At 40.6% G+C, this 12,561-nt stretch overlaps 1 protein-coding gene across 2 annotated transcripts in view; it reads left to right on the forward strand.

Moving 5' to 3' along the window:
* RPS6KA2 (ribosomal protein S6 kinase, 90kDa, polypeptide 2) overlaps positions 1-12,561 on the forward strand; it is a 162,987-nt gene that overhangs the window by 91,481 nt on the left and 58,945 nt on the right. For both annotated transcript variants that reach the window (XM_009995651.1, XM_009995652.1), the window contains exons 4-6: positions 4,471-4,551; positions 5,363-5,442; positions 8,519-8,625. In XM_009995651.1, the coding sequence (XP_009993953.1) occupies positions 4,471-4,551; positions 5,363-5,442; positions 8,519-8,625 (268 nt within the window). The remainder of the gene's footprint in view (positions 1-4,470; positions 4,552-5,362; positions 5,443-8,518; positions 8,626-12,561) is intronic.

Below are 12,561 nucleotides of genomic sequence, written 5' to 3' on the forward strand. Positions count from 1 at the left end.
ACTGATACAATGTCGTTGCTTGTACATCAAGGGATGTCACCAGTGATACATAGCTAGCAATGCATCCACTTTTTAAGTGACACCTATGGACAAGAAGTTAATTGGCTGAAATTTAATTTATATTTCCATATTTAAATCTCAAAGGAAGCAGGATTACAGTTTTACTTTCTTATTCAGAAAATACACAGCTCATCTATTACTTAGAAGAAGCATTTTTTTCTCCTTGGAAGCTGCTCTGAATATACTTTTCCCTTTTCCCTGCTGTACTTTATGGTTATTAAAATGAAAACAGGCCAAGAAGTAAAAATTAATACCTTAAATAAAACCCCTCCTTAAACAATCAGTGTTGATAAAGTAAGTAGTAACATCCTCCTCTTTCATGATCAGAACTAGACAGACAGAAGTTGATAAGCTCTATTTATTTGCATGTACCTCAGCTGCCTCCACTTCTCTTTCATACCACATTAATACCTGGAAATGGGAACTGTTTTTATTTCAATGTAGCACATGCTTCCTCTGCTGTTACAGGCTCCACCAGTCTGGTCTCTTCTTTCTCATGACACCAGGGTTTATTTCAGGGATAGCTAATTTGTTCAAGATCATGCAAACAATCTTCAGGACTTTGAGCTCATTGCTCCAGGTTATGTTCTCTGCCTCTGTCTGATGGATAATTTAAAGATAAGTGGTGAACCTCACCTTTTAATACAAATTTAATACTGGTTAGAAGGGGCAAGAGTTTAGCAGATGAGCACTGTTTCCATTGAACATTTTACTCATATAAGTAAACAGCTGGTGTAAGCACTACCTGCCCAAGCCACCTGTGTGCTGCATTGAGGCCTCTGCAAGTGGTCAAAATGAGGATGGGTGAGCTGAGTTATTTACACTTTCCTGTGAGCCCTTGTGTACAGCCCTTGTCATTGCCAATGGATGGGCAAAAGAGGCTGTTCCATGGCACTGGGGGGAGGTACCAGTGTGTGGAAAGCCCAGCCCTGTGCTGAGCAGTACTGAACTGAGCCATTGGTCATCTTCCTGAGGCTACTGAGCTCCAGCACTGTTGTTGCAGCACTTTAGTGAGATGACCAGAGAAAGGGGATTCATTCAGAAAAGCACCCACAGAAACAGGTCCTTGTGAGAGATCCAGTCATTTTGGAAACTGAGAAATTAATGGTGATACATGTTTACTGATCCCCAAATGAGACTAAGGAAAGACACGTTTTCTTGGTCACCTGCATCAAAGTAAGTATCTTCAATGTTCAGGCCTCATCATCCCTGGCACTGCAGCAGCTATTCAGACCTTGTCTGTCTCTCCCCATGCTGCTGGAGTGCCTCCATAGACAGGATCTAGCAGGCTAAGTAAGCAGCCAGAACTAATTCAGATCACACTTGAGCAAATTAATCTAATTATCTGACTTCCAGGATGTAAGAAGTAGAAGGGAGATTCCCTCAGTGAAGCAGACTGAGGCCACTGAACACTAGAAAAAAAATCTCTGAAGTGCAGGGGAGAGGCACTTCCCATTCACCATACTTGGAAGATGACAGAGAAGTCAGACTGATCCAGAGCCTCATGCTGTTGAAATTTTATGTTTAAGTGCCATCTCTTCTTAAAACCTTTTCTGATGCATATCAGAACCATGTTGCCCCAGTCCGAAAAATACAAGAGGGCAGAAGTTACGGGGAATTCCTATTTCCAGGTGTATCTAGCATAAGAGAAAATAAGTTTTCCTTCTTGCTGTGACAGGATTAACAACAAACTGGAAAGGAGAAGGAATTTAATCTTACATGTTTATTAAATATCATGACAATGGATGTGCAGCATATGGTACAATAACTAACTCTGAGAGTGCCCTCTGTTAGTAAGCTGGTGCAAGCAGGTAGATACCTGTAGGGAGCCTACTTTGAAGGTTAAAATCAGGCACAGCCCAGGCATATGAAAATAATAGAGTAAGAAAAGGACAGTGGAAGAAAGCAAGTGGATTTGCCTTTCTAGAGAAGGTGGTAGGACTTCATAAAAATCTGTCTATACAGCTTCTTCCCTCCGGCAGTATTTGATGCTGGAAGATGGGCAGGTCTACAGCTCGTGCCAAACTGTAATCCTGATGACAAGTTCCAGTTTTCTTCTTTGGCAGCCACTGTGAAGGTGGTGATTAGAGCAGCTTTGGAGGAGACTAGATTCAGAGCAGATACGGGGCCATGACTCTGGAGAATGAGATGTCTTCTGTGGGGACACAGCCTTTTCTGTAATGTTGTTGTGCCTCCTGTATGCATATGAGGGGAAGCCTGATGAGGCACTCCCAACAGATCTACAGCCAATAACCACCACAGCAGTGGCCACCTCAGTAGCAGGCAGGGCACAGGGCAAAGGGCTTCAGCAAAGCACCTGGCAGCACAGGTGGGCCAAGACCTCTGAGGAGGTTGAAATGATGGGGACAGGAGGGCATGCTGCAATTCTGCACACCTGTTCTCACGCCTGTGCAGTGCAAGGGCAGAGAGGTGCTGTGTTAGGCTGTCTAACCAATTTATTGGGAAATGTCCCACTTTGAGTATTCAGCAATGCTCACCTGTCCAAGGAGAATTCCAGCCTGGGGGCATTGCTGATCTACTGCATGAGCCATGCTCTGCCTTCACTGAGGCTAAACATTTATTGAGGGTATGATGTGTGATTTTTACTCAAGAGATAAGATTAAGATTCTGAGATTCCATTCTTTTTTTATTTTTTTTCCACAAGATGGTTTAGGTTGAGTAAGCTAATAAAGCTTATGTCGTTGCTGACCTCAGTAAAGCATCAAAATTGCAAGAAATCCAAGTGTCCTTTTTAAGGCTTTCAGATCAGCTGTGTAGGAGCTATTTCTGTGCATCACTTTTACAAGTACAACAACACACTATGTGGTTTCATTATGGCATGTTCATTACTTTGGTTTTCTGAGGACTCAGCAGCTCCACAATACATGCCAGTGATAACAGAATCCCACTGAGATGTCAGGTTTTACCACCTAAAATAATTTCATAACATTCATTCTAGATGTTTTCAGCTGAAAAGCATATTGGCATTGTGTCAAGCAGAGAAAGAAGAAATACATTTCAATACTTTCATTATGGAATTAGTAAAATTGTGATTGGCTGAAGAACAAATCAGTAAGCTCAAGGGCTGATACTGTGGGGACTTGAGTCCTTCTCAATGTCTGAACATTCTGCTAAATGTTTTTGCTATGAGATCTTCAGTTTCAGTCTTGATTAGTTTGAACCCAGCTCACCTCTTTAACTATTTTTTCTCTCACTCTTTATTCATCTTAACCACAAAAAGTATTTTTCTCAACACTGTCACACAACAATTTATCTCTACACATAAAAATAGTTTTTCACTCTTTTTAATCAAGCTTTTTTCTTTATTACTGATTGTTTGGGTGGTTTATGGGAAGCTTAAAATATTTTCTATAAATCACTTTCAGAGTGTGCTGTTCAGTGATAGCTCATAAATTCTGCCAGCATCAGAGCAATACAAAAAGTTTATCTGCACAAGGTTAACACAGTGAGCCCTGGGACTGGTACATTCTGTTTAATCTTAAAGGAGATAGAGTTATTCATTTTATGTAGTTTTCATTTTCATGTTAATATAGATCCAGGGACGTGATTTTGCCCCTCTACTCTGCTCTGGTGAGACCCCACCTGGAGTACTGTGTACAGCTCTGGTGCCCTCAGCACAAGAAAGACCTAGACCTGTTCGAGAGGCTCCAGAGAAGGACCACCAAGATGATCAAAGGCCTGGAGCACCTCTGCTATGAAGACAGGCTGAGAGAGTTGGGACTGTTCAGCCCAGAGAAGAGAAGGCTCTGGGAAGACCTTATAGCACCTTCCAGTACTTGAAAGGGCCTACAGGAAAGCTGGGGAGGGGTTTTTCATCAGAGAAAATAGTGATAGGACAAGAGGTAATGGTTTTAAACTGAGAGAAGGGAGATTTAGGTTAGATATTGGGAATAAATTATTCACTATAAGGGTGGTGAGGAACTGGAATGGGTTGCCCAGGGAGGTTGTTGATTCCCCCTCCCTGGGGGTTTGTCCCTGCCATGTTGGACAAGATTTTGTGCAACCTGATCTAGTGGCAGGTTCCCTGCTCATGGCAGGGGGGTTGGAACTTGATGATCTTTGAGGTCCTTTCCAACCTTAATGATTCTATGATTCTCTTCTACAAAGCATGATCACCTTCCTCTTGTTTGCAGTACTGTAGTCCTTTTAGTGTAGAGCAGTTCTCAACAGGGGAAGACATGGTGCCTTCTGAAGAGCTTACTCGTTGCACAGACAAGACAGGCAGAAAAAGGGGACACTAGAGAGGTGTCATTTGCCAAAGGTCACACCACACAGCCATGAGCAGAGTGAGAAGTTGAATCCAGATCCCCTGATCCTCGTTACAGTACTGTACCCAGTGACCCTGCTGCCTTTTAACATGTCGCTGTTCTTATTGTTCTTTCTTTATAGTTCGGGATCGGGTACGATCAAAAATGGAAAGAGATATTTTGGCAGAAGTGAATCATCCTTTCATAGTCAAGCTTCATTATGGTAACTATAAGAAAATATAATTAATATTTGTTACTAAACTGGCTGGGGAATTATAGCTAGATGTATTATATTTCAGATACCTCCTATGAACTTATGACTGTCTCTAACCAATTCTTCAAAACTACCTGTGTGAAATTCTTCATTTATGCTAAAGGAGAATTTCAGTATATGTGGGTTTTAGCCATTCCTCCATCAACAGACATTCAGCATAAAGCCTAACGTGACAGATTACGCGGGTGGGGTAGCTGGTGAGTGTACTATCTGCCAACCCCCTCACCTGCTGTTAGGTACCCTTTAGAAAACCAGATAATCTCAATTCAAATAATTTTTAATAATCAACACCAGTTTGAATTTGTACATGTGTGTATATGAATGTGTTTTCTTGCTGGAGTTGCCTTCCCCTACCTGACCAGCTCCCTGAGAAGACCCATTATTACTGTAAAGGGTCTTCTGAGGACTTTTTGGATAGTGCAGGCTCTCCCCTTACACAAACCTGGGAGCTTCTGTCTATGCTTAGGTCTCAGTGACTCCAGGTGTTTTGTGCAATAGAAAGCAATATTCATATGTGCTTAGCATGGAAAATAATATATCAGTAATGCATCAGTTTCTCTAAGCTGATTTTTTTTTTTTTTTTCCATAGCCTAAGCTCAATTGCTTAGTTCTATAGAGAAATTAAATTTTTCTGTCTCAAAGTACTGAAATGATAGGGAAGCTAATGGCATGAATGGTATACTGCTAGTCAACAAGATTAGTTCTTTGGAGACTTTATCTTGATTCAAACTTCCAACATCTTCATCCTTTTCTAATGCAGCATTTCAAACAGAGGGAAAGTTGTATCTAATACTAGATTTCCTGCGTGGAGGTGACCTTTTCACAAGACTCTCCAAAGAGGTAAGCTGATAGATTTGAACTTCAGAAATTAAGGACTGTCCTGATTTTCAGAACTCAAATGAAGTTGGTGGGAGTAAAAAATGGCCTTGAGAATAGTCCTGCTGTATATGTGGAACAGAGCTTTACGTGTGTTCTTGTTAATTGTATTTGAATTACGCCATAGGTAATGCAACAGATAGCACGTCAGCATCACAGCTGGAGAAAACTGTACCTCTGTTAATCCATTCCCATAGCAAAGTAGCCCCAGACTCATGGTTCACAAAATATATCTTGGATGTGATGAGAAACAGTCTGAGAAATAAATCCTCAATACATTTTGCCCAAGGCAGAGAACTGCTGGAAAATGACAAGCACTGCCAGCAGAAAGAAGAGATGGCCCTAGGTCAGGGGCTGATCTGTGCAGCAGGCGTGCAGACAGCAGGGCAAAGAGCCATCTCCTGCAGCAGCTGCTGGGAGCAGGTCAGAGCCACGCAGCACCCCAGGGCTTGGAGGTTGGCTGTCACAGCCTTCTGCAACTCTCCTCCTGCCTGCCTGGGAACAGCAGCTGCTTCCATAACCTCCCTGGCCTCCCATCCCTTCCCTGTCCCCCACAGCTCCCACCCTGGGGAGATGTTGTTGCTGAAGAAAAAGGCAGCCAGGAAACCCTCCAAACTTCTGTCTTGCTAGTGCCTGTAGAGAGTGGCAGCAGCAGGTGTTCTAAGTTCATTTAGCACTTGCCCGTGTCTACCAAATGCCTCCTCAGGCTACCTGCCTGAGTGGCTTCAAGCAGTGCATCCTCCTGCATTTAGCCTCAGAGAGGGCCCTGCAGGCAGCACTGGAGGCTCTGGCAGGGCAACCTGCCTCCCCAAGGTCTTGTCTGCATCCCTGTGTTCTCTGTCACCAACATGCTGTCCCCAGCCCTTGGTCTCTGTCTGGGATATGGGGACCTAACACACCATCTGTAAAGATAAAATAGGAACCTTTCAATTGCCATCTTAAGGGGAAGCTCTGTTTGCTCTTCTTAATTTGGTAACTGATGGACTAAAAAGCTATGAAAAGAGTACTTTCATTCCAAAGTTTCCTACCTGTTATATTTTTTTGCTACATGATTCCTGGCTCAGTGACACCCTAAAGGCCACTGTGTGCACCACAGCTTGGGACCCCAAGCATTTGCTTTTGAGGCTTATTTGCTAATGCGAGAAGACATTAGCAACAGGTTAATTACACTGCTGAGTAAGGATAATAATGTAAGTACTTAGTACATGGCAGCAGTTATTTTAAATACAAGGGAAAAGAGAAAAGAAAATAAAAACACCCTTCTGCTGATGTTTCGAAATCAGCTCCCTTTATTAGGGAGGCAGCATGCTGCCTTAGCAAGGACTTCTCCAATTTCATGACAGAAGAGAGAAAAAGGGATTCCTGCCTACAGAGGGCAATTCCCGGTTCTGCACAAGCAGGGACCTTGAAAGTGAAAGAAGCAGCTCAGATTTTGTACTCTCTTCAAACTCCACACTTTCCCCAAAGCTTTTCCGATGCAATCTGCTTGCATCTCTACTTTACACTACCAAGAATTAATCTTCTTAACTTGACAGTCTTTTTAAGTACTTATTTTTTCAGTGTTTGCAGTTTATTTTGCCTATCTATACTTTGCAGCTGTTCAATGGCAAGGTATCCCAAGGGAAGGCATTATGGGAAAACTTGTACTGCTTGCAATTTGTTAATTACGGACTTGGTCCAATGGTATTGATTTCAGTGGGCTCTCAGTCAGATCTCATATACTACAGTGCGTGTGAATGCAAAGCTTGTCTCTTGCTCTGTCTTTCAGCAACATCTGACTTTAACTAGGTAGCTCTGTATAGATTAGATTTTCCCTGATTCTATTGATTTAATCTCATGCCTATATTATTTATTTTAAGCCTGATAAATAATTGAAATTTATTTTGGTAATTAATGCAATTTTAATGTTCAGATGAATTAATTTTTTGTCAGTTTTTGTTGTGTATCCTTTTTCTTTCTATCCTTTGCAATGATTCTCTTAATTAAATAGTGTGACATCTGTTCTCTGAATCCTCACATTTTGCTCTCAGACTCTTGCAGCTTCTCAGAGCACTCACATATTGTGAACACACCTTTCTGAGAGCAGAGGCTTCATTTAAAAAACAAGCTTGCCCCCTTCTACTGCAGATATTTACATTTGTATGCAACATGTAAATTTGTATTGAGCCAACTCATTTTACTTCTGTCATACACAGTCTTCACAGTTGTGTACTAAATATATCAGCTTATTTTTCTGCATTATTATCACTTAACATATTGAAATTTTTAATTAAAGAGAAATTAATAACTTCTGGGATAATGAAAATTAAACCAAAGGGGTGTTTTGCCATCTGAGTTTTTTCTGACCTTAGTGAGTTTTTTTTCATTACACAAGTTAATTTCCACCTAAACCATAGCTTCTAGTGTTAACAGTATCCATATCAGCTATAGAAAACAAACAACTGACTTCAGTTTAGAACTCATCAGTCCCTGGGTGCTTAGGGCATAACTGCTTAGGGCAACTGTACTGAGATTCCCTGAACCCTCGATGCAGAGTTTTAATTCCATCTCTGAGTCTCTTTGTGCTGTGTGTTCTGCTCTGACTTGAAAGAATTTCACTTCCCCAAAGAGGTTACTCCATATTATTTTGTGGGAATTTGGTTGTGGGAATTTGGTTTAGCAAATTAAGAGATATGAAAGCAGTAAGGGCTGCACTGGCACTGAACATGTTCAATTTTACCATTCATTTTCAAAGGGTAGGGAGTTAGAACCTTATTCATATTATTGTGAAATTATGTCATCTAAGCAGATCAGTCAGACAAATGAGACTAGCGTGTTTTATGAATGAAACAGAACCACTTGACAGATCAGGTTTTGTTTTATGAGGGAGGTTTGGTAAGAGTCATTCATGTGAGCTTGGACAAAGTATGGAAAATTGAACCTGATATGATGGTACTTCCAGCATTCCTGAGTTAAGCAATTCCTTCCGCATGTCTGTTTAATGCAAGCCAGCCCACCGCTCTGCGGTAAATAGATATGTTCTTCTTTTCCTTTTCTGTAGGTGATGTTTACAGAAGAGGATGTCAAGTTCTACTTAGCTGAGCTGGCCTTGGCGTTAGACCACCTCCATGGTCTTGGAATTATTTACAGGGATTTAAAACCAGAAAAGTAAGTTAACAAGAAAGACGGAATCGAAACATAAATATGAGCGCTTTTAGGTTGTTTCTGCTCCTTGTCACACTAGTAAGTCAAAAGGTGCCAGAGGCTCTGCCTTCCTTCTTGTCTGTGAGACTCTACATGAGACCCTCGCCATCAGAAATAGAGACTTCCTATCATAACATGTTAGCATAAAGCCAAATAATTCACCTCTGCTCCAGTACAACATGGCCTTTATCTGCCTGGCCTGCAGTTTAGTGAATAATCTCAGCACAGGATTCAGACTTCCAAGTGCTGTTCTCCATTTGCAACATTTAATTTGGCCTTCCCCGTGATGTAGTGGGAATGGCCCAAAACAAGTTCTCTTCGAGCTCATACAAAATATGTTGTGGCATTGTTCAGCTCTATTCTATTGTAGCCATCATCTAAAGTCAGTGAGCACCTCTGAAAACTAATGTGTGTGTTAGCTCATGAGAGACATGATAATCAGGATCTTAAAACAGTTAATGATCAAAAATATTTTCAGAAAAACAATTATTGCATATACAATGGCAGCTATTTTCTACTCCTAATGTGGTGTTATAGAGGATTTTCCTTTCTCTTTTTTTCTTTGCAGTGTGTCAGTAGACTAAATGACACCCCCATGCTATCATTGGGAGTGACTTGATATTGTTTTTATTCCACTCCACTTGCCTGGTGTTTTGACTGCATCTTCTGTGTCAAGTCCAATAAAACATTTCAAAGTTACCAGCCTTTTTAATGTCATGGTCACCGTAGTTTAAACAGATGACCACTGAGGGCAATATGCTTTGCTGTTGTTTACACTTCCATATAACAGTAGAGCAGTCTTTTCCTTCTGTGACAAAAAGTTCAAAGCCATGCAGTTCTTTCTTTAAAATCAAATGCTATTGTTTTCACACTCGAGAACAAAATAAGAGATGCAGAGTGATGGAAGGTGGACTTTGTAGGTAAGAAGTTGAAGGGAAGGACACTATCTGCAACTCTACTGTATGATTTAAACTATAAATTCAATGTTATGTTTTGGCTAGCAATAGTGGTAGTACTATATGAGTTTGCATACAGGTACTTAACCAGACCTTCCAGTCCTTTGGGCTAGAGACCCTTTAACAGGTGACTGAAATTTGCAATCTTGCCTGTTTATACAACCAAAACTGAAGGCCTGAGCCTTTGGCAAATACAAGATGTCATCCTCCAAATTAAACCACTGGGGTGGTGAAGGTACCAGTTTCACAGATAATATGGAGAGCAGGTAGGCAGTGGTCACACATTGCTGCCAGTGCCATGCTCTCTCTGGCATGAGAGAGCATGCCAGCATGCATGCAGTTCTTTGGTTTCCACTTCGTTCTGAATTACTGTTTTACTCTTTCAGCATCACCAAACATGCACATTATAGAAAAAAATCCAATTATGGGTTTTCAGTTTTAAACTTTGTTTCTAGTGTGCATTAGGATGAATCATGCACTACTTTTCTTTCTGGTGTAAGATGCAGCTGTTTTTCAAACACACACATGATTTATGAAGCTGCTATTAGAGGTATCCAATAATGGACATGTATGTTCAAATGTAAGTCACAGTGCTGTTACATTTATAGGCACATGCCATCATTTTTTGCTTTATGAGAAGTTAGAAATGCAGGATAAAATTAAGTGCACGTCAAAACTATTCATTGTATTTGAGATACCGAGAGCCTGATTTTTCAGAGTTCTCAGCATTATGTGTCACTTTGCATTTCAAAGCACATCTTTCCCTGACTACGCTTGCAAGTGAGACCACTTAAAATTTCTGCAGACCAAACTTCAATGTCTCAAATCAAGGATCAGTGAACTGAGAAATTAGAGCTCATTTGGAAAAGGAAGCTGTCAGTGATTTGTCATTGTCACATAGAAACATGTCAAAAAGACCAGTCGTCCTCTTCTCTGTACCAGTCTGCTAAAATCCCCAAGTGTTATCTGTTCTGCCAACTGAGGAAAGAATCCTCTGGAAGAAAACAAAAAGTATCATTGTGTAATTAAAGACCTATATACAGTGCAATCAATATGTGAAGTTAAGGTGGCAGCCCTCATTCTGGTATTGCCTGTCTTCTGAGTATATGGTATATGGTCTTTGATGTATAGTTAAATAGCTACTGGTGATACAGTTGAATTTGAATACAACTGTCATAGTATAAAATCACTTCACACGAACGTAACTATTGTTGTACAGGAAAGAAAATCACCCCGACTGATATAACTCAAGTTGATACCTGGGGATAAATCAAGGCATCTATTTGATTGAAAACCATATCCTTTAAAAACAGCTTTGTAAGTGCAAAGCCTATGTGTAGCTATGTCCATGCCTAGGACAGCAGAGTGTGACGGCGTGTGATTCCACTGGAGCTTTAGGTTTAGAGGGAAAAAACAGGAACAGCAGGAAAAAAAAAAATCATTCTAAAGGAAAAGAAGTTATATATTCTTAAGTTACAGATGGGAGAGGATAGCTCTCAAAATAAGATGAAAAGAGAAAATTAAGACCATTCCAAGATGTTCTCACCCTCATCTTGCCTCTCAGCAGGGTCAAATACATGAAGGTCACTATAGGTGTAACCTGTTGTTAAAATAGATGGTGCAGATCCCGTGGTCTCTCTAGGAAACCTCTCAGCTTTACTCCAGCAGTTGAACAGCTGGAAAGGTGCTTCAAAGAACTAATTGGAAATTTCTTTACTGCAGTTGCAGGCCATTGCTCCTTGGCCTGTCCTCCTAGATTCCCCAGCTCGTTTTGCTCTCAGCAGCAGCCTCAGGGGATTGTGAGAACATCTGTGTACCGAGATCTCCCTCCACTACCTTAAATGATCCAGCTTCTGAACTCTTCTTCACCAGTCTTTCTAGGCATTTGGCGATTCTCATTACTCCCTTTTGGTTTCCCTTGATCCATATCTCCTTTGAAGTACAATATGCAGAATTACACCCATGTCTTCAGGAGAACATTACCAGGTCTGATTAGAGCACAAGGTTTTCTCTATCAAATTTGCAGAACTGGAGATAAATCAATTAGTTAATAATATCCTGATTCTTTCTCCCCTTTTGTTAAAAGATAGGCACTGCATTTGACCTTTCATTGTTCAGTGCTTTTGCTGTTCTTCAGAAGCTCCCAAAAGTAACTGCTAATAGGTTTGAGATTGTTTCAGTCAGCCTTGCAAGTACCCTAAAATGAATTGTTTATGTCGAAGAAGACTAGTCAGAAAGTAGCACTGTTCCAAGCACTCGAAAGAATCCTCAGTGCATTAAAATTTAAGGTTCAACATTTCAGGTTTTTTGAAGATTCCCTGAGCAAAAATCCATGTTAGCAATTCAAAGCTATGAATTAATTTTAAGTGCCACCAGAATTTATTCTCTGGGAGTTGTTATAAAGTTAGATGTAATTACTTCAAAAAGGCAAGCAATCAAGTTTTCTGGTTAACGTCTTATTTAGAACAAGAAGATGCTTCTTCACTGAAAGTGTTGCAGACAAATTCTTCTTGAGTTTTCTTGGTGGTTTCACTTGTATTCCTTGTGGAACAAAGTCCTGCTCTGTCACACGGAAACCCATGGAGTTACTTACATGGCAAGACATGTTTCCATTTAAGAACTATATATTATTAATATGCCAAACTAGGAAAAACGGGAACTTATTAAAAAGTGGAACATGATGCATATGTTATTTCTTATGCTGTGGTTTAAGAGTTATGTGTGAATTGGAAGTAACTTTTCCTTCTGAGAAAGCACAGATTTTTTATTTATTTTTGTCTTTTTGTCTCCAGGTACCCAGATACCCCTTGATACAGTTCTGTTTTAGGGGCTTCAGTTAAAAAGTGGTGGTTTACATTGTAATGCCCTCAGCTGTCAGTACAAGGGACAGTTCATGCAACTGCTCATATGGCAACTCTTGAATTGTTGAACTATATATATATAT

Source organism: Chaetura pelagica, unplaced genomic scaffold (genome assembly GCF_000747805.2).
Source record: "Chaetura pelagica isolate M959 unplaced genomic scaffold, ChaPel_1.0 scaffold954, whole genome shotgun sequence".
Lineage (NCBI taxonomy): Eukaryota > Metazoa > Chordata > Aves > Apodiformes > Apodidae > Chaetura > Chaetura pelagica.